Below are 22,930 nucleotides of genomic sequence, written 5' to 3'. Positions count from 1 at the left end.
GTGTGTGTGTATGTATATATATATATATATATATATATATATATAAAATCCTCGTCTCACCCACCATGGGTGGTGTCTGTCCCCATTTCAGCTCGGGTCCTCTACCAGAGGCCAGGAAGCTTGAGGGTTCTGCGCAGTATCCGTGCTGTTCCCAGCACTGCGCTTTTCTGGACCGAGATATCCGATGTTGTTCCCGGGATCTGTTGCAACCACTCGTAGAGTTTGGGGGTCACTGCCCCAAGTGCTCCGACCACCACAGGCACGACTGTCACATATATATATATATATATATATATATATATATATATATATATATATATATATATATATATATATATATATATATATATATACAAGGTAGTCCACACTGAAGGGGTCTCACTCCCTGAAGGAACGATAGCAGACATGGAAAACAGCTACAAGTACCTCGATATACCACAGGCCAATGGCAACCTCGAACTAGCAACAAGGAAAGCGGCTACGACCAAATACCTCCAGCGGGTGAGGCAAGTCCTCAGAAGCCAGCTCAATGGCAAGAACAAGACCCGGGCAATAAACAGCTATGCCCTGCCAGTGATCAGATACCCTGCAGGAATAATAAGGTGGCCAAAGGAAGAGATTCAGACCATGGATGTTAAGACCCGAAAACTCCTCACCATGCACGGAGGGTTCCATCCCAAGTCCAGCACCCTGAGACTGTACACAAGCCGTAAGGAAGGAGGCCGGGGACTAGTGAGTGTGAGAGCCACTGTCCTGGATGAAACATCCAAGCTCCATGAATACATCAAAGAGAAGGCTCCAACGAATGATGTACTCAGAGAATGTCTCAGACAATGGGGAACAGAGGGAGAATCATGGGAGGAAAAGCCCCTACACGGGATGTACCACCGAACCATAGCAGAAGTGGCTGATCTCAAGAAGTCCTATCAGTGGCTAGAGAGGGCTGGCCTAAAGGACAGTACAGAGGCACTCATCCTGGCTGCCCAATAGCAGGCCCTGAACACCAGGCCCATAGAGGCAGGGATATACCACACCAGACAAGACCCAAGGTGTAGGTTGTGCAAAGAGGCACGTGAGACAATCCAACACATAATTGCAGGGTGTAAGATGCTGGCAGGGAAAGCCTACATGGAGCGCCATAACCAGGTGGCTGGCATAGTCTACCGAAACATCTGTGCGGATTATGGACTGGAAACCCCAAGGTCAAAATGGGAAACACCTCCCAAGGTGGTGGAGAATGACCGAGCAAAGATCCTTTGGGACTTCCAGATACAGACCGACAAGATGGTAATGGCCAACCAACCAGATATCGTGGTCATAGATAAAGGGCAAAGGAAAGCCGTTGTCGTGGATGTAGCGTTCCCGAGTGATGGAAACATCAGAAAGAAGGAACATGAGAAAATCGAGAAATACCAAGGGCTCAGAGAGGAGCTGGAGAGAGCCTGGAAGGTAAAGGTGACAGTCGTGCCTGTGGTGGTCGGAGCACTCGGGGCAGTGACCCCCAAACTCGACGAGTGATTGCAACTGATCCCGGGAACAACATTAGATATCTCGGTCCAGAAAAGCGCAGTGCTGGGAACAGCACGGATACTGCGCAGAACCCTCAAGCTTCCTGGCCTCTGGTAGAGGACCCGAGCTGAAATGGGGGACAGACACCACCCATGGTGGGTGAGATGAGGATTTTTATATATATATATATATATATATATATATATATATATATATATATATATATATATATATATATATATATATATATATATATATATATATATATATATATATATATATATATATATGTGTGTGTGTGTGTGTGTGTGTGTGTGTGTGTGTGTGTGTGTGTGTGTGTGTGTGTGTGTGTGTGTGTGTGTGTGTGTGTGTGTGTGGAGTTGCATGGGTTGAGAAACGCTGATGGACCAGTTGTCAGGATATGGTAAAACTGGAGGGATGAGATGGGTAAAGAGAAGGAGGAAACAAAGCGAAGACAGTCAGTGAGATAGACCAGCAGATGGTTTAATAATGATGGAATGAAAGATGTTAATGAGTAGTTCTAATTAGGTTTGTGGGCTATCTCCACTGACAAATGAACAAGGACGAACCTTTCTAGTACACGCATGCAGGACTTACCGACCGACCAACAATATCCATGTGTTATACCTGAATAATTTTAAAACATACTATGAGTATAACATGTATTTTAGACACAAATATGATGTCATCTTGTGACAATTTCTTCATGTTTCATGCCTGTCCAGTACGGCGACGGCAAAAAGCGAAGAAAGCCAAACTACAGCAGCGTGGATCTGTCTGAGGTAGAATGGGAAGACAAAGATGATACGGTGAGAATCTCTATTTTCCCCCCATGAGGCCAAAAGGCTTCGTCAATGGGGGGGGGGGGGGTTGACCTGTTTTATTTTTTGTTGTGTTTTTTTTTGTGTTCTAGAATAAAGTACAATTGCACCTTCATTACGTTAGGGGCAGTGGCACTCTCATTGGCAGAGTGTGCAGGGAGCATTTGCTCTGTGTTTTGTTGGCACTGAGCATGGGCGCTTTGTACACAGCACAGAGAACGAGTCTGAAGTGTAGACAGACAAAGAGGCGCAAATATGATTAAGCAAATTATGGCACTTGGCTTCATTCCCACTAAGGTGGAAGACAAGGTACGACCGGCGTGCTTCCCATGTCGAAAAATATTGGCGGCGGACAGCATGAAGACAAATAAATTAATCAATCAATTATAGACATTACGCCCCAATCATGCTGATAATCTGAGTTTTTTTTTTTTTTAAACATGCCGAATATTGCCAAGTCATCTCCTTTTTGTGAATGCTACTTGTAGCCATTAATCCAGACATTACCTTGACAAATGACATGCAAAATATTTTCATTTTGCAGGTAAAAAGTTTTTGTTTAATATTGTGCTGTGAGTTAATATTGGTGATCTGTTTTAATACATTATTTTTTAATTTTATGTACTTGTATTTTTCACGATAGTCAATTTGACATGGTTGAGAGTCAAAAGACATTTATCGTTTAAAGGACAACTGACATCACTTTTTTGTTTCCTAGTTGACATCAGAAAAACGTTTTATATTTATATGTATCTAAAATACCCGAAACACGCAGGATTTTTTTGGTTAAATGCAAAACACCAATAAAAATGTCTAAAAACTACATGAATTTGAAACCGGAAGTGGCCAGTTTCAGAATGTCCTGCCCCCTTGTTCGTGGTGTCATGCCAAGACGTCTTGCCTTGCTCGAGAATCAAAACAATGGCTTCTGATTCGGAGAAAATGCTTTCTTGTTACTCATGCAGTTATGAATATGATTCAAATAGTTCTGAAGAGGAAAGCATACATGTTTGCAATCGATTAAAGATTTTATTTCGTATCATTTTGAGGCATCTGGAGAGAAATGTAGCACCCACAAGATGGCAACAAAGCTCCGTGGAAAGGGGCTGATTTTTCTCCTTAGCATTTTTGTCAGCGAATATCAAATAGTTGTTCAGTGTAACACACAACGATTCACAATCACGTTATTTATGTGTTTTCCTTCTAATTTCGCCATCAACACGGACCAACACGAAGTTTTCAGACCAAACAAAGTACCGCAAAATGCATTGAGGTGATGGGTGGTCAGGGGTGTTCCTTCCGTGACTCGTCACCAACTCAAAAAGAAGACTTCCGGAATATTCAGCGCGAGGCTTAAAACGTAAAATATAGCTATATGCGGTGGAATCTTTGTAAAATATGTTCAGTAGAAGTCATTTGAAGTGATTTTACAAATTATGGACACAACTTGTCCGGAGGCGTCGGTTGTCCTTTTAGGATAAAGTTTTATATTTCAATTTCAGATGTGCTTCAAATCATATCTGTTACAGTTAATCAAGCCATTATTTAAGTTGGTCTAGCTGTCTTTCTTTTTTTATACATTAATAAGAATACGTCTCCAGCATAGGGCTAAACTAATACCAACTAGCACTGAAGGTAGAGAAAAGGAGTCAAAACATATCAGGAGAGCACTCACTAACTGTGGGTACCCTCAGTGGTCATTCAACAAATGTCAGAAAGAAAGAATAGGGGATGAAACCAATAATTCTCAAGATACAAAAAGGAGAGGAGTAGTAGTACCGTACATTGCAGGAGTTTCTGAAAAATTACAAAGAGTCCTTTGGCAACATAAAATTCCTACTTATTTCAAACCGATAAACACGTTAAGGCAAAAATTAGTGCATCCAAAAGATAGGCTACCAAATGAAAAACAAAGTAATGTAGTTTATTCCATACATTGTAAGAATGAAAATTGTAAAGAGCAGTACATTGGGGAGACTCAACAAATTCTCAAAAAAAGACTTTATCAACATCGCAGGGATAATATAAGTGGACCTCAATCGGCAGTACATTTGCACCTAAAAGCTAGCAACCACTCATTTGACGACAATGAGGTTAAAATCTTAGCGAAAGAACATAGATGGTTTGAAAGGGGAGTAAAAGAAGCGATTCTTGTAAAACAACAAAATCCTTCATTAAACCGGTCTGGTGGGGTGAGGTTCAATTTGGATCGTTCATACAATAGCCTGCTTAGGCAAAACAGGTTAGGCAACTTTCGTAATGCTGATGAGGGTCGTTATGCTGACGAGGTGATACCGGTGGGAGTGGAGGTAATAGGCCAGTCGTTAGTCAGGAATGTAGGAACAATCAGTGGGGCCACAGGGAGGGGTCCTCTGCCCCCCCAACCTGAGAGCAGGGACCTATCATAGCTGTGTCCGGCGCCACCATGTCTGGACATTAGGGATATATAAATGGGGCCGATACGACCAGTCAGACTTTAGTTCGCTGACGAAGCCTCTTGGATAGGAGGCGAAACGTCCGAAACCTTCACTTTTGTACAGATGACGGCTGAAGAAACCTTCTCATCGATTAATAAGAATACCGTGTTATACAGAGGTTTACTTACAACCATTTTATACATAAATTATACTATTTATAGTCACGCGCAAGGTGTTTTCTTCCTACTAGCGGGGCCTTGACAAAAATAATTGAGAAGCACTGTTGTTCTAAACCAATATTGGACTTACAGCACCGTCTTTGTGCTCATAGCTGAGGAACGCCATGGTCAACAGGAAGACCGGGACCTTCTCAATGGAAGTGAAAAAGAGTATCGACAAAGGGGTGAGCGACTCTCCTGTTTTTTTTTCTGATGCACAGCATGAAAACAAAACTGTTTTGTGATGTTCCTGAATAGTATTTCAAAAGGAGCACTTAGCAGGGAAAGACCACTTTGCCAACAGTGATGTACAACGCCGACTGGGGAATTTGTGTCCGATTCGGTTTGCTTTGCATGCACGAGTGTGTCTGTCTCAGTGTGTCAACCCCTTATCTTTTACATGCACATGTTGCTGAATACAAGCGAGCCTCCTGTGTCTTGGAGACACACACAAACACGCACACACTCAGTGATGTGAATCCACGGTGTGTTTGTGTGTGTGTGTGTTTGCGTTACTTAAAGCTTTAGTGATAACGTTGCCCTTCCAGGTGATTGTTAAGCACTCACTATGCAAATTCAGATTTCCAAATCATGCCCACACATGCATGTGCACAACGTTCATTCGTATTCACAATGTTAATGCAAATAAACACTTGACGGGGTTACAACAAAACCGCATGCCACAAGCAATTCATTGCGACCACTAGATGGAGCCATGCCGCCGCAAATTTATATCAAGGACTGAACCACACCATTAGTGCTGGAATTATGAATGCAGGCCTCATCAGAATGTTTTCGTTTTGTTCCAGAGGCGTGTGCTTGTGTTGCAGAATGATTATTACCACACAGACATCCAGGGTACTCCTTTCAGGTGAGAAACATGGAGAGGTTTGTCTTTGCACAATGAAGAATTAAACAAAAATGGCGATTTCTTTTATCACTAGTCTTGGAGTAGCGCTTTCCAGGGGCCATGGCAAGTTCTTCTTCACAGGGAATGTCACTGTGGAAGAAGGTATGACATTCATTTTCTTTTCTGAAGCCATATGATTTTATGCATGCAGCCAGTGGCAAAAAGTCTATACAGGACACCTCTTTTCAAATAGCGTTTTTTCCTGGTATAAATGATAGAAATCATTGCAAAAGTTGTTCCATCATTAATTTGATCTGTATTACATAAACAATGGTGTCGCTGGTGTCAATTATCTTCTTATGTTTGAACACATTTCAGCTCAGAATATTCAGTTCAACAAGTTACTGTGAAGTCTTTCTTATCTAAGTCATCATTGCTAGTAAAATTCCACTTCTTAACTTGCCATCACATACGTTGAAGTAGTAAATGTAAGATAAAACCTCGTCATTAGACAGGAAGTTTAAGATTTCTTTAGTGGCATTTCAGTGTCTCACTCCCACATCCAGCCTCATGCATTTAAATATTCATGTTGCGGTGGTCTCTTTGTTAATCCAAACATATCCACCACTGGGAGCGGTCTGAGCATGACTTGGTTCTTCCTGATCCAATCAGACCTGCCAAAACCAGACATAAAATACATTTTTTTACAACACATGCTTCATGAGAGTGCAATACTAATGGTTTCTCCAGCTTAACTTAATGGTAGTTCATATGATTATTTTTTTCAAAATTATTCTTTTTTTTTCTTTCTTACAGGCCTTCATGATTTAGAGCATCCTGATGTAGCCCTTGCAGATGAATGGTAAGAGGATGAAAGCAATTTGATGGGAAATCATTTTAATTTCTCAGAAGATAGTTATAGGGATTTTTGAGAGCCGTGTCGAAAGGCTGTATTTTAAAGGCCTTCCAAAAACTATTTGTTTTTAATAAAAAACACTTTCTACAGCTTCAATCTTGACAAGAATAGCAAACACCAAGTGAATGATACAATGTATCCCAAATGATGATTTTACACTAGTTTTAGGTGGAAACCTGTTATGACATTGCAACCAATTTTCTGTATGCATTGTGCAAAACATATTATGACGTTCCGTCTTTGATTTTTCAGTTCAGCTCGTATTCTTGAAAATGTGATTTTGAAACTGCTCCATATTAAAAAAAAATCTGTCAATTGGAATTTGACTCTAAAAAAGATGTTCAATTAATATTTGGTGCTCTTTTTTCGAAAATCTGCCAAAAAATACAGGACCTACTGCACGGTAGATGAGCATCTAGAGCATCGCTACCTCACCCAAATAGAGGCAATAAAACGCTACCTCAGCGGACATGAACCCCAACTGCAATGTTTGTAAAATCCACCAACATTCCACGTTAACTATCTGATGCACTTTATGTTTTTACTATCTGTGACTGTTTCTTTTCTTCCTCTCTTTCTTATAGGCGATAAGGAATTGGTTCAAGGGGTCCTTTTTGATGCAGTGGTAACTGCTCCAGTGGAGGCGTATTGGACCAGCTTGGTCCTCAATAAATCTGAGTAGGGAATAAACAAATCTTCTCACGCGCTCACACTAATGTAATCTTTGCCATATTATGGTATTACTTGAGTCGGTGTTTGTCAACCATGTTAAAACACAGGAACTCTGACAAAGGAGTGGAGATTGCCTATCTTGGCACAAGGACCGGCCTCTCCAGAATCAACCTGTTTGTTGTGCCTGACAAGCTTACCAGTCAGTAAGTAAATGTTTCAATTTGGTTCCCTTACTTTGTAAAAAGAGTGTTCATTGCAATGCAAGCTATGGTCATGAAAAGACTTCTAGCATGTATTCTGTTGATTTTGGCTCAACAAATTCTGGCCAGTGACTTCATATGAATTTTTGAATGTGCATGTATCATCTCCCTAATTTCCATGTGTTTCAAGAAACTTCCTGACTGCTGAGGACAAAGAAGGGGTGTTCAATGCTGATCACTTCCCTCTGTGGTACAAAAGAGCAGCCGAACAGGTTCCTGGCACCTTCGTCTACTCTCTGCCTTTCAACACAGGTAAGCAGATGTTTTTCTATGTTTCTTTCCTTTCCCCTTCCTTTCATAACTTTGCTGCTGTGAAATGTACATTTCTCTACTGTGAGATGAATAAAGATACATCCAATCCAGATGAGAATGCTGCACGTATTTTCTTCGCCATGATTAGTTGTTACCTGAGCCTCACGCACACTGTGATGCCATTCTGAGTCTACAAAAATTGTCTGCACCCTGAGATGCCATCCATCAATCCATTTTCCCATCTGCGTCATTCTAACAAGGGTCGCTGGCGTGCTGTAGCCTATCCCAGTTGTCTTTGGGTGGTAGGTGGGGGACATCCTGAACCTGTTTTGTCCTGATATGGACAAACCATATTCCACAAATAAAACAATCACAATGGCATGTTTTGACCAGTCGAGCTATATAAACATATCGTAAGGAAATTATGTGGATTGACTTCCCCTTTAACATGACCAAAACCATGCCATTTATTTGTTTTGGTATTTATTAAATCTGTCTAATTACAGTGAGACCTCGTTTTACGAACCCCTTGCCTTACGAACTTTTCGGTTTACGAACGTTACATTTATGAACATTTTACCTTGGCATACGAACTATTTTTCGGGATACGCACGGAGCTGCCACAATGAGTGATGTGTCGTTCGCGAACGAGCCCGTTCTAAGAAAATGGCATGTATTTCTCTATTCCCCGCCCCCAGTTAAAGCCACGTGATTGGTCAAGAATGCAACAGTGGGGGATGGGGTTACAGACAGAGAGAAAGTGAGGCCGTTCTCCAAAAAAACAAAATGGCGTCTTCAGTTAAAGCCACGTGATTGGTCAAGGACCCAGCAGTGGAGGGGTGTTAAACATTAAAGAGACAGGCAGACAGTGAGAGAGTGATAGAAAACACACACACACGAAAGGGAAATTACAGAGTTTTTAACCAAAAAACAAAAGTGAAAAATAAAACAAAAAACATAAAAAAGGTTAGAAAATTGATAGAAAACCGTGAAATTTAGACTCGTTTCAACTTTGAAAATACAAAAGCAGAGTGTAGACTGGAAGGTTAAAATATCCCATCAATCAGGCTCCACAAATAACCCGCACAAGTCATCTGTACACTTGATGCAAAAAGCTATCAACCCAGCTAAACAGATCACAATTGATGAAGAACTAGATACAATTATCACAGAGAAAGCACCTACAAGGGATTATTCCTCAAAATGGTGAAAGAAGAAGGTTACGTTCCTCATCTAGTGTTTAATGCTGAGGAAACCGGACACTCCATTCCATCAAGCCATTAATGACCATCACAAAGATAAATAAAAGGACTTTATTGTTCAGTACAGTTTATTTCTTTAATAATAATACTATAGCACATTTATTATACATAAAATAAGGTATATTTTGTGTAGTTTTAAGGTTTAGAAAATTAGAAAGTAGAAAATTATGTTTTATGTAGACCTGGGAACACATTATTTTCATTTTAATGGTATCCTATGGGAAATTAATTTTTGGGATACACACTTTTCGCTTTACCCACTCTGTTTGGGAACCAATTAAGTTCGTAAGCTAAGGTCCATCATACATAATGCTGACAAAAAATGAACACGAGGTACACGTTTTTTGGGTTTGTCTACTACCGATATGCCCAATCCCCCTCACTCAGCCTCCCTCTCTAATATTAATTCTGTGATGTGCCCTTGTGGACAGGTCTGATTGCTTTGGGTTGAAATCAGATGTGTTTGGAAAAGGTCCAACCCTTTTCATAGTGACTTGGCCAGCATTTACCACCTGCACGCACGCACACACACACACACACACACACACACACACACACACACACACACACACACACACACACACACACACACACACACACACACACAGATACAGTTAGACGACAACGCTAAAATGTCTTTTTTTTCCTCCAAGGGAGGGAGGATCTTGGTTTTATCTGTCATCAGTCTCAGACTTTCCATTACTCTCAGCTAATACAAATGATATGAAAGCCTCTTATTTGCTGGCAATGACTGACCTACGGCACGAAGCGGCTGCCCTGAAAGAATGCTCCCCGGCGTTTATCTGCATCCCTCGCCATTTTCGAACTGATCCAAACAAATTTGGAAATGTTTCATCAACTGTTTATTTTTCCATGTAGGTTCCGAAAACAAGAGTGTTGTCCTAGCCAGCACAGCCATCCAGCTCCTGGATGAAAGAGAATCACCTATCGCTGCCGGTGAGTAGAGGATGGCTGATTTTATCTCCTCCGCTCAGTCTTAGAGTGACCGTGGATGCAAAATGCTCCTCTGCTGATCTGCTGATCGGCTCTGCATTTGTCTCACTTACCTTTTTTTAATGTGCTTGCCAGTGTATGAATGAAGGCTGCAAAAAAGGTTATGGTTGAACATGAACAGACTCTTTCATCAAGGTATATTCAAGCCTGAAAACATTCTTAGATGTCAGGCTAACAAATGCCACGAGTGTATTTTATCAGGCGAGACGAACATCATGTTTGCATAATTTTGTAGTAATGGAAATTAAAATGAAATGGTCAAAAGTGGTGTCGCATATGTGTGTGGGCTGCCCCTTCCAGTTCATGCATCACATTTCATGTCAGAAAATACAGCTATGTACACTCAATGTAGATGATTGCAAACTGCCATCTAATGGTTATTTCCATCCTTCTCTGCCTAATGAAAAGGTTCCTTCAGCCGTCATCTGTACTTCTTTGAAGGTGTCGGACGTTTCACTTCTTATCCAAGAAACTGTCAGCAAACTAAAGTCTTACTGGTAATTTAGGCCCTATATATACTGTCCAGACATGGCGGTGCTATGATAGGTCCCTGCTCTCAGGTTGGGGGGGGGGCAGAGGACTACTCCCTGCAGCTCCCTGATTGTTCCTATTGTTCTGACTAACGACTGGCCTGATTGCCCCACTTCCCCACTATCACCTCATCAGTATTACTAATCCTATGTTTTCTAAGCAGGCTATTGTATGAACGATCCAAATTGAACCTCACCCCATCATATCGGTTTAATGAAGGATTTAGTTGTTTTATGAAAATCGCTTCTTTTACTCCCCTTCAAACCATCTATGTTCTTTCGCTAAGATTTTAACTTCATTGTCGTCAATTGAATAGTTGCTAGCTTTTAGGTGCATATGTACTGCCGATTGAGGCCCACTAGTATTATCCATGCGATGTTGATAGTCTTTTTTTTTTAGAATTTGTTTAGTCTCCCCAACCTGAGAGCAGGGACCTATCAGAGCATAGTCCGGCACCGACATGTCTGGACAGTAGGGATATATATATAGGGCCTAAACTACCAGTAAGACTTTAGTTTGCTGACGAAGTTTCTTGGATAAGAAGCGAAACGTCCGACACCTTCAAAGAAGTACAGATGACGGCTGAAGAAACCTTTTCATCGATGGACCACTCCTGTACGACTGAGAGCTTACACAGACATATTCTCTGCCTAATATTACCATCGTTCCCCGAGAATGGCACACATTCTGATATCAACCTTGGTATAAAAAAAGTCAATGAATTCAATCAAAACAATTTTCATTTTCAGGTAATAGAATCTCTCAAAATTCTTAAAGGCATACGGCCATCCTTTTACTCAGAAATTCAAGTGACTTCTCGAATTGCATAACATCTCGTCACCACATGAGAGTAGCAAAGCACTGAAATTAGCGCCAACAAGCTTGAAGGCAGATACAAGTTTTTTTGATTTAAAAAAACACACAAAGACAGAAATGAACTGACACTTTGTGATACAGTCACACGAATGTGGAAGACAGTGTATTTTTGTAACTTTATTTCCATGACCTGCTCTGTGTTTGGAATTAATTAGTTGAATACATTAGAATTCATTGTAACTGAATCGAAAATCAGTTAAACTGAATCATATTTGGCCCCTGCGAATCAAATCAAATCCATTTTGATAATCCGAATCAATACTGAGCCCTACTCAGATGTTACATTGGAAAAGGCCTTCAAAGGCTGGTTATTATTATTATTATTAATAATATTTATATTATTATTATTGTTATTCATAAGTATTCTTGTGCCGGTCCCAAGCCCCGATAAATACGGAGAGTTGTGTCAGGAAGGGCATCCGACGTAAAAGCTTGCCAAAACAAACCCCTAAAGATGGAGGACACTGATTTGCTGTGGCGTCCCCTTGAAGGGAAAAGCCGAAAGGAAAAGAAGATTATTATTATTATTATTATTATTATTATTATTATTATTATTATTACTATTGTATTATTATTGTTTTATTATTATTATATTATTATTATTATTATTATTATTATTATATTATTGGGTGTAAAGAGAGATTCTATTACCTTGCGAAAAAAAAGACGGGAAAATACTTCTTACTGTCCAGGAAATCAACTTTTAGACCGTACAGAGCACACCGTTATGTTTGTTTATATGTTCAGACAAATTCACTTGGATTTTTGTGTGCAACAAAATGGACATTCTATTTTAATATTGCAACCGAAGATATCAAATCGGAATCATACTTATTCCCCAACCCTGGGTTGCCACTAAACGTCTTGTCGATAAAGTTTTCATATTTTTACATTCTGCAATTTTGAGAAACTGCAGTATGTACAATCAGAAATGGAGGCATTGGAACTGCTGCACAGGACGGGTATCTCAAGTCAAAAATCTCAGGACAAAGCTATAGGTTGGCAGACACCATCCATCATATCAGGAATAACCATTGGTAAGACAAGAGAGGGAACAGACAAGGGCAGGAAAAGAGAAACATTTTCACGGTGCCTGACTGCGTTGACATGAGAGCAGTGCATTGTGGGTACTATAGGCCTGGGGGGAACCATTGGAGCAGAAGGACAGAGATGCAAGAGTCTGTGTGGTGCCGCGGCTCTCCCTAACTCACGTGCGCGCACGCAGATGAATCGCACTCCTGGCAGAGCGGTACGCAAGCAGACCACTGTGTCGGTATTTTTCTCATGTTGTGTCCTCCTGTCAGATCCGTGAATCTGCAATCCGAGGGACTATCCCAGCGCTTAACAAGAACTATTACAAAGGCAGTAATGATGATCATGGATGTCAGTTTGGTGGTTGCCTGTTAGAATGATTTTATATAAGAGAGTCAGACGGAAGTAAACTGGAATGCAAATTCAGTGTAGGCCGGTTAGGGCCAGTTTTCACCGGCCAGTGTTCGTACGAGCTGTCGACTTGTGAATTTGCTTCCAGACTAACTTGACAGGACAGACCGATGACATCACATGCCACGGTACCCCATGGGCCTATTGCACCCTTCCCCCACCCCACCACTGGACCCCCGAGACATCTCTTGAGTCACAACGTTGCCGAATGCACACACACACACACACACACACACACACACACACACACACACACACACACACACACAAATGCACACACGTGAATGCCAACATATCTGTGAGTGTGTCACATCCTGTGCCACGTGCAAGTGGGTTTGCTGGCATAACGCACAGAGCGATAAAAGTCTGGTCAGCCGTTAAGATCAACAGCATCTGTATGTTTACTGTACATGCTTTAGAAAGCTATAGTACAACCCAGTGCTATTTTCTGATTACGGATCTGACAGAAAACACCACAGTGAAATAAACACAGTCGACTGCCGAGGGCAAAAAGTGTGGACTTTCAGTGTAGTATATCTAGTATTGTAACACATTTTTTTCAATTTATTCAAGCTACATGTTTATGGGTTTTTCATGATATGACTTTTATTTTGGCTTCAGGTTGATGATATTTCCATGATGATATTTTATTTGAGCCTCGTTATCCTCATGACGGTCGTGGGCGTGCTGGAGCCTAGTCGACTTGGGGTAGTTGGCGGGGCAAACCTTGAACTCATTGCAAGTCAACTGCATGACTGATAGGTGTACTTCTCAAATAAACAGGAAACTGAGGAAAAATGGCGGTGTCATATTTTGATTTCTCCCACAGTTATACCTGTCAACCTTGGCTAATAGCTGCCCTTATAAATTATTACAATTCCCATATGAAAGTTGTAAATGAAAAAAAAAAAAAAAACATATAAAATACGGGGAAAAAGTATAAGTTGACAGGTAAGCATAGCTGTGTCCGGTATATATGTTAGGGCCTAACTTATATACTGGACACAGCTATGCATTAGGGCAGGGGTGTCAAAGTCATTTTTTTCCGTGGGCCACATTGTACTTATGGTTTCCTCTCAAGGGCCGTTATGAATTTGGGGAAGTCATTAGAATGTTTAATCCCCTCCACATATTACATATAGAGCGCATAACAAATTAATCAATAACTAGTTTTCAAATCTGAAGTCAAGAATAATGACTGTTGTTATGGTTTACATCCAAAAATGTGAAATTTAGCTAAGGATTTTAGCAAGCATCATGGAATTTCACACGTTTGATTTGTTTTCGCGGGCCAAAAAAAATGATGTGGCGGGCCGGATTTGGCCCCCGGCCCTTGACTTTGACACCTGTGCATTAGGGTAACCATCACCCAACCGTCTCAATTTTATTACTATTGTAAACTTAAATCATTCAGGCTGATTCCAAATGTAATTCATTATAATGTATGCATGTATTTTTTGATGGATGTTGTGTTCTTCAATGATTATCGGTGGTCACATTTCAACGACAGCAACTTTTTAAAAAATGTTATCGCAGTCTGTCCTGGTGTGCCAGCTTTCAAAGAAAATACTGCAGGAATTTTCTTTGGAAAGATGCCTTTCTTTCTGTATGAAGGAATCATTTTGGTCGAGCCATGCACGTGATCTTGGTCAAAAAATCTTCCAACGGAGAAGAATGGCACCTTATATTGATGACATTCTTTTCATTTGAGAGTTTATGACAGTTTTATTTTCCTGTATTGGCTTCTAAGAATAATTAGTCAGTCGCTGACTCATTCCTTTGCAGTTAAAGTTTCAAATGTTTGGTTCGGTCTGAGTTTTCTCCATGTGATAATGTCCTCCTTCTCACTGGTCGAAATAATTGCTGATGTATAAGTTCAAATGCTTCCATTTATTTTGTAAACTGAAGTAGATCGCATGACTCGCAAACACTTTGACTGACATGTCAGTCGAATATTGCGTCTGTTTATGATATTTTTACAGCATTAAATTAATGGTAACGAACACTGGGGAACAGTGTTTTTTTATTTGAGTTAGGTGTGATACCTGTTTTGAACTCAGTCTTTCTCATTAACTTCAAGGTTATGAGCAATCGGATTCCCCTTTCTTTCAAAATAACTTACTAAATGTGGTTGTCTGTAAATAAAGATAAAATAGTAAGAGGCTTTGAAAAGTAAATCAACAGTGTCAAATGAAATAAAACTCACGATTACAAAGTAAGAGAAAGGACAGCATTGATTCTCTTAATTTCTGCTACGCAAACGTTCTGTTTGCGGATAATCTACCAAATGCAAGCTGCATACACCTCCTATCACACTGTCTAAATTGTGACAAGTGGCTATAGATGGGTTCAATCATAAACAGTTTTACTTCAGGTTAGGGTAAACTGGAGAACCAAAAATGAAGTGCTAAAAAACAGATTACAGTTTTGGAATTATCATGCCAATTTTTGTTTTTATCAGCACACAAATCTAACTCAACAGGATTTTTTTAATGGTTCCCCATTGTGTACCCGTAAATAAGTTATTGCTTCAAAGTTCCCATCATCCCTTCAAGGGAGGTCAGAAAAATATTTTTCTGCCAAACTATATCACATTATCAGGCACAAACAATGAAATTCTCGACAAGTACTTGTGCTTTCAGTACATATACACACATACAGTACATATACACACATACACACACTCAAGCATTAACAGCAACACAATCACTCCGTTTTTCTCAACACAAACGTAAACATGACCAGCTGCCTACTACAAATTCAGAAATCAATCTGATATGAGACATCAAAACAGGAATCAAAAGCTTCAAGACACGGACGTTCTCTAATAAATTTCAAATATCAGCTCTCTACTAAGACCTACAAATACAGAGCATTAACAACAGGGACCTCTCGGCAGCAATTTGCATCTACTGTAACTGTGATATATGCATCTCACAGAAAATGAAATAAACTCATTTTAATACTTTGGCCTCCCCCATAAATGGGCATAGAGTTCCGGTTCTTTTCAGTGCATAGTCAAATATTTGCAGAATTTAATAAGCTACCTAAGTTTCAGAAAATGTCAAGTCACACAAACATAATTAATTTTCACACACTTCTTCCCCTCACAACAAATACACACAAATATGTCATCCCACGGCGACAAGTAAAAGGGCTGATGCCCGGTTGAAGTTTGTGTTGTCATCTTTTAGGCAATGGCATTCTCCAGTGGTTCTTTCTCATCTAACCTGGCGTGATCGGCCTTGCGGGCCGCTGCCAACTCCTCGTTTTTCTTCAGCTCCCGCTGATATTTGGCCATGATGGCAGCATAGGCACAACCATATACTGCTGCAGCCAGCATCATCAGACACACGATGCCGCAAACGACGCCAGTGATGATGACTGTAGCGATAGCGTGACGTAGGTTCACCGGCCTCTGCCGTTGCTTCGTCTCACACTCTGGGATATTCGCCCCTCCGCCACCGAATCCCTCCCCCATTGGCATGGGGACATGGAGCGTATGGCTTGAAGGATGAGCGTGGTTGCCATGCATGTGGCCTCGCAGCAGCCTTTCTGATTCCAGATGATGAATGTTGGCAAACAAGTAATGGTAGCTCGTGGTCATGCAGGCATGGAAGAGCTGGTAAGGGACCTTCTGCAGATCTCTGTCCCTCATCTCTATGGGTTGGCTGCAAAGCACCTCATCCACCACTCCACCTTGAGAGCACATATATACATCATCAGTGATCTTATCATCCTTTTGGCACCTCGCTATAGAGATGACCTCAGTCATAGCTCAGCTTCAAACAGTTCATGGGCTTGAGAGGCAGTCATAATTAATTTAACCGATAATCCCTTTCTTGATTGGTTATCCGGAGTATGTTTTGATTAATGGTTTGACTTCAGCGGACGCCCTCTATATTCCCTCTAGTAAGTCAGTATTTTATTTGTCTCTCTGTCAGTGTTCCTTTTTCAACTTTCTGGATGATCATTGGTCTTCTTTAAACCACACATTCTTGTTTCAACGCCCATTGTTCGCTTCAGCGGCACTTGCAATTTACGGCTTTTGACGCAGGCATTTAACTGAGTGTGGCTTTCACTGTGCAGCGGATAGTTTTTGGTTATACAGTACACAATACGTTTATTGCAACTTTCCCCACTGTGGGACTATAAAAGGCTTTCTGATTCTGATCCCAGGTCAGCTCTCACATGGGAACACATAACTGTATACCGATATTGTAAAAATACTTGTGTGTGTGTATGGAGGGTATACACACAAACACACGCACACACACATCATTTCTGAGCTCATGGATTGGATTGGATTGGATTTGCCTTTATTAGTCTCGCAGTGGAGAAATTTACATTTCACAGCAGCAAAGTGATGAAAGAAATGAAAGTAGAAAAGCAAAACACAGGAGCTGCTGGAAAGGCAGCCACTCTCGCGGCGCCGTCTTGAAGTCAAAAGAACAAAAAAAACACGAAATAACAAATAACATGACAACACAAAGACACAGAGACATTCATTCTTAAGCACTTTCTGTACCCTCTTTGTTACATAAAGCAGTTCCAGATGAAAGAGGAGAGGATCAAAGCGATGGCTCGCCCATGTCGCAAAATTGTCACCTGGCAAATATTTTTTTCTGACATATCTTTGGGTGTCCAGGACATAACACAAAGTTCCATCAATTCCCGAGTAGCCCCCTCAAACACTTAAATTGCTAGTGGAAATGATTTATCTATAATATTTACTGTTTTCGAGTTCTGAACAACACCTAACTAAACACAGACTTCAGGATGAACAGAGGCCAAATGGAGCATTATTGACTGACAATTGTACCATAAATATTCATGGCACACAACCATCAATTATTTCCTTCCTGGCAAAAGAAACAAGAGAAAACACAGATGAACACATACGAGTCCAACTACATTACCACAAAAGTGGTATTACAGACTACCATCAGACACTACCAGTATGACTTCAATCCGAACATTCCCTGACAACAGCAAGAGTTTCTGAAGAATTAAATGCCCTCACACTTCTCTAATACAAAGTGCAAGGTTATGCTATCCATTGCAAGTCTCTCGAAACAAAATCTGGTCTTGACAACCATGTAACAGATGGCCTGGTATAACTTTATCACTCTCTGAAGCATCTGCTGAATCAAGCTTGAGTTAATGCAGTTTTCCAAATGGGCCCTCCAAATAGATTTTCTATGGCTGTGTTCAGTTGCATGCCGAAGCCTAAAAGACTTTCTGCTGTGTGGTTTGTAGAGAACATATCTTGTTTGGAGAAAATATTCATGGATAGCAAATATTCATCGCAAATAAATAAAACTCACATGGGTGGCAATTTTACAAACTGCTCAAATTTCAAATAGCAAGCCATGCATATATATGCAAAAAGTGCAAAACCTAAGATGACAAATGCTGATGGATTACATGACACACATTTCGATGTCTCTTTTGGGGCCCTCTACTAACCCATGTAGGATGTGTTCTTCTCACAACTGCACATCAGGATTTTGTGTTTTTTTTTTTTTTTTTTTGGGGGGGGGGGGCAGACTGTTTTGCAGTTTTGTAAGAAATTGTGTTCCACTAAATTCAGATTAGAGAATCTGTCTACATTTTGGATTCTACTGTCATTCATTGATACAAATGTAAAAGAGAAAGAAAGTTAATACCAAAATGAATACTTTTTGCAATACTTTTTCAGTTCACGCACCTTTGAAGAGGTAGGTCTCCAGCCACAGTTTGAGGCCTATAAGGTGGCAGTCACACCTCCACAGGTTGCCTCGTAGTGTGAGACTGTCGAGGCGGGCCAAGGCCTCTAGCACCGATCGGTCTAATCGTGTTAGCCTGTTGTGAGCGAGGCCCAGGTGGCTCAGGTTCCTCAGATTTTCTCCCATGGCTCCGGAGAAACCCCACAAGCTTTGTGACGGCACATAATAAGAAAGATGAAGTCCAATAACCATAATGATTCAAATGCCATCACGGGCTGATCGAGGTAATTATGATGCCTCACCTGTTGTGTGAAAGGTCAAGGTGTGACAGTGAGTGAATGGGTCCGAACAACCGCTTATCAAGCTCTCTCAGGCTGTTGTGGGCGAGACTGAGATGCTGCAGAGTTCGGAGCCCCAGAAGAGCAGTGGGAGAAACTGATGTTATGGAATTATTTGATAGATTGAGAATGCGAACCAAGGGTATTTCTCGAAAAGCCATTGATCCGAGGCCCCTGATGCGATTGTCTTGGAGATATAATTCTTGTGTGTCTGGATGTAATCGTCGGGGAATGTCGTACAGGCCTCGACCCCGGCAGTCCACAGCTTTGGTGTTTGTGTTGCAACTGCACTCTTTGGGACAGGCACGTGACAGAGAGAGGAGGGAGAGAAGGCAACACACCAGTGTCACTGTAGAGACACAAAGTTGTAATTATAAATGACAGAATTTCAAAATCAAAACTGCACTCTGTAGCACTCATTCGTACTCTGGGGCGGTAGGCCCCAGTATGTTGCTCTTGACATTATGAAAACAGAAAAAAGACTGATTAAGATCCATGCATTACAATGACTGGTAAACTGCAATATCACTCCTCGCGGATTGATGAAGTCAGCCATGCTTATGACGCGGGCAAATGAAGAACATCTTGCACCCCACATGACCCCCATCCCCTCGCAATACTAACAGGTGTGCTATTCAAATATTTTAAAGATGATAATGATTAGAATGCATTATATGAATTGATTTATATGATGCAGAGAGATTGTCCGTAATTATGACAGGTGCGTGACCTGTCATAATTACGAATAAAAGAAAATTTGACAATCTGTGACCAATCAAAGAGTTCAAAATTGCATAACAAGTTAGAGCTGCTTTTTGTCAGTCTAAAATGTAGTCTACATTTTGTAACCAAATTTGCCACAGCCTTAGCTCCAGTATGTTTTTATGCTAAGTGCAGACTACTTTCTGTGACCAGATTGTCGGATGAGTCGAGAGTGAGCCCTACCCAGAGCGGCGCAACTCAGCCACAAGCAAGGTAGACTAAGCTTGGACTGGCGTTTCTACACCAAGCACAAGAGCACCAATCTACCAAAACAGGGTCCTTTGTCTTAAGTTAAAATAGTTTGAATAGTTAAACATATTTCACTTGAAATAAGCAAAGGTCTGAGTATGTTGCATAAGAGCAATGCTCACACCCACCTCTTCGACCTGTTGAGACCTGGGCCCTCTGTGACGTCAACATCTCAAACTACAACTCCTCACCAACTCACAACCTACGCACAAATCCATACATAGAAAATATTGGGTGTCTGAATCCTTTTGAGTTGACCTCAGATGTCCATTCCTCCTGGAACATCTCAGCAGTATTTATAGCATTTGCTGGACTAGCCTGAGGCTAAATGAAACGCAGTTCAGGCCCAAGCCTGAGAATGGAGTCTATTTACAGATTGTGATTCTGATAAATATAGATGTATAACGAGCAAAATATAATTGTTATATATATTATGTAATTGTCACCTAATATCATAAAACAAATTAAATTACCAGATACGTACATGAAACTGAATGGATCCAATTTTTTTCAGAAAATCTGCCATTTAGAATGAACATATTAATTACCATGTAATATGAGTCGATATGAAAGTGTTCCTTGAAAAAGTGTGCTGACATGTGTGTGCATCCTTGGAGCCTTTGCATGGCCACACATAAACAGAGCATCAGCTCAGGGAAGCATCGTAGCTCCTGAACGAGGTCAACAATGGAGAATGGCTCCGTGCGCTCATGTGTCACTTCAGTCCCAAGTGCATGCACGGAGGCTTGTAATGATGTGCACACGCAGCCCACAGCAAGTCAGTTACACAATAATGCCTTGTCGTTTGAACTATGATAGCTGATGCAAAAAATACCCCAATAAACACATCAAAAACACTCAGTGATTATTATTTTTGAATGTTTTTGTTATTCTTAATCTTATTATTATTGTTAAGCCGTTGCTATATTAGACATTCATTTACATAGCAAAATGAGATTAAACAGCCCACGTGAATGCCTACTTCAATTATACACCAAAAATTTTTTGAATTGCTGTCCTACCTGTCATATCTGCTAGGTGTCCTTTGAGCACTTGTGTTTGCCGTCGTCTTTTTTTTATCTCCCCTTTGGGGCTTTTGTGACTGACCCTTGTTCAGGCTCCATTAGCTGTCATTGAAGCTGAGATGAAATGTCCTTATTGTCATTTGGTTTGGCCAATAAGGTCATTTTTTGTTCCAGATGACGCTTGGAATCCTATGTAGCTTTCCAAATCATTACCACTGCCTACAAGCATGAAAGCCCATCAGAGCAGCCGGATCAGAACACAGAGCTTACTGCCAGTCACACAGCCAGTGTGTACTGAAACTCTCTCTCTCTCTCTCTCTCTCTCTCTCTCTCTCTCTCTCTCTCTCTCTCTCTCTCTCTCTCTCTCTCTCTCTCTCTCTCTCTCTCTCTCTCTCTCTCTTCTCTCTCTTTCTCTCTCTCTCTCTCTCTCTCTCTCTCTCTCTCTCTCTCGGTCTCTCTCTCGCTCTCTCTCGCTCTCTCGCTTGCTCTCTCTTCTCTCTCTCTCTTTTTCTCTATTTTTTCTCTCTTTCTCTTGCTTGTTTGCAGCTTATTTGTTTCTGACTCTTTTCTTTCCCATCCATCGTATTTCATGGTTCAATATGACTTTCTCTGCTTACTCCCCCTATCCATAGTTATATCAGTGTCATCTCTTGGCTGACAGCTGTGCCCCTTGAATCTTGGGGTTTGCATGCACGATGACATTCACCATTGCTCCTATTTTTATGGCAAGAACTTCAAGTTTAATTTGGAGTGTAATTCCAAAATAATTAAATTTGCAAAAACACACTTGGCCCAGTCTGGTGGCATGCTCTAATGCTGATATGCATGACACAAGGGCAGAAGCAGTTGCAGAACAGTTATAAAAAAATGCACCAATGCACAAACATAGACTGAGCACAATATTAATCTGCTGCAGTACATCTACATTGAATTCTTTTGGCTAAGCTCTCTTGAGCTCTTGGGTCAATGGAAAGAAAAGCAACAATGGACAATGGGTGAGGCAGATTAATAATGGAATTGTATTTTTAAATGTTCGTAGTGTATTGAAGCTCTCAACGTGATCTCATGTCCTCTGTGCTCGTTCCCTTATTCTCTATTCCCATTCTATCCATAGCTGAATCATTTTCCTACTCCCTGATGTACAAAGAAGTCATTTATGTCACATGCTTATATGCTTTACGTTGGCAATTATTTTTTTAAATTGCCCTGCTAAGATCAGGGGTCAATTACATTGTACAGGATAATACTTGTATACATAATAAGACAATAGTTCACTTTGTGTGTGTCGCATACGGATTTGTGGATATTGGCCTGTCTTCCAATTCACAGCCGAATGTCCATGGCCCATCTCCGTTCTAAAATGTCCTCAGAAATCACATGTACGTTTGTCGGAATCAAAATCGGCTTACTGAACGAACATTTTGACAGACAGAAGACACAACTTTCTGGTTGTTCAGTGTCACTCTCACGCGATGCGGCAAGGAAAATCTGAGTTCTTCCACCTCAGTGCAGATATGTTTCTATACTGATAAGAGAAAGAATTGCAAATGAGGAGTAAGAGATGAAAATGAATCATAAAAATGGAAAGACAGATTTGTTATGCACAGCCCCTTCTCATCACAATGATGTGGCTGCAAACACTAGAAAACTGGAATCAACATAAAATCCCTAATTGTTCAGGTAAGTCCCATCAAATTGACTCTGTTCGTCCAAAACTGCTATGGTTTTGTGCTAGTGGCCATGATAATCATGAAGCTGAAAGAATGCTCATCGCTTCAAACGTTAA

At 40.8% G+C, this 22,930-nt stretch overlaps 2 protein-coding genes across 9 annotated transcripts in view; one reads left to right on the top strand and one right to left on the bottom strand.

Annotated features, from left to right (window-relative positions):
* cacna2d3a (calcium voltage-gated channel auxiliary subunit alpha2delta 3a) overlaps positions 1–22,930 on the top strand; it is a 120,589-nt gene that overhangs the window by 78,028 nt on the left and 19,631 nt on the right. For all 7 annotated transcript variants that reach the window (XM_088996076.1, XM_088996066.1, XM_088996039.1 and 4 more), the window contains 10 exons: positions 2,256–2,339; positions 5,100–5,171; positions 5,796–5,857; positions 5,931–5,998; positions 6,653–6,698; positions 7,143–7,240; positions 7,337–7,430; positions 7,532–7,627; positions 7,815–7,936; positions 10,078–10,155. In XM_088996076.1, the coding sequence (XP_088852202.1) occupies positions 2,256–2,339; positions 5,100–5,171; positions 5,796–5,857; positions 5,931–5,998; positions 6,653–6,698; positions 7,143–7,240; positions 7,337–7,430; positions 7,532–7,627; positions 7,815–7,936; positions 10,078–10,155 (820 nt within the window). The remainder of the gene's footprint in view (positions 1–2,255; positions 2,340–5,099; positions 5,172–5,795; positions 5,858–5,930; positions 5,999–6,652; positions 6,699–7,142; positions 7,241–7,336; positions 7,431–7,531; positions 7,628–7,814; positions 7,937–10,077; positions 10,156–22,930) is intronic.
* lrtm1 (leucine rich repeat transmembrane protein 1) lies at positions 13,152–21,414 on the bottom strand. 2 transcript variants are annotated; one of them, XM_088996110.1, is made up of 5 exons: positions 21,142–21,414; positions 20,248–20,321; positions 19,073–19,457; positions 18,773–18,978; positions 13,152–16,761 (listed from the first exon to the last, which is right to left on the bottom strand). In XM_088996110.1, the coding sequence occupies exons 2-5, from the start codon at positions 20,288–20,290 to the stop codon at positions 16,253–16,255; spliced, it is 1,143 nt and encodes a 380-aa protein (XP_088852236.1). In that variant the 5' UTR covers positions 20,291–20,321; positions 21,142–21,414; the 3' UTR covers positions 13,152–16,252. The 2 variants fall into 2 exon arrangements, with proteins under 2 accessions (XP_088852236.1, XP_088852244.1); XM_088996118.1 differs by lacking the exon at positions 20,248–20,321.

This window comes from Hippocampus bargibanti, linkage group LG01 (assembly GCF_051943395.1).
Source record: "Hippocampus bargibanti isolate YZ-2025 linkage group LG01, ASM5194339v1, whole genome shotgun sequence".
Lineage (NCBI taxonomy): Eukaryota > Metazoa > Chordata > Actinopteri > Syngnathiformes > Syngnathidae > Hippocampus > Hippocampus bargibanti.
This window is presented reverse-complemented; position numbering and strand designations above follow the sequence as displayed.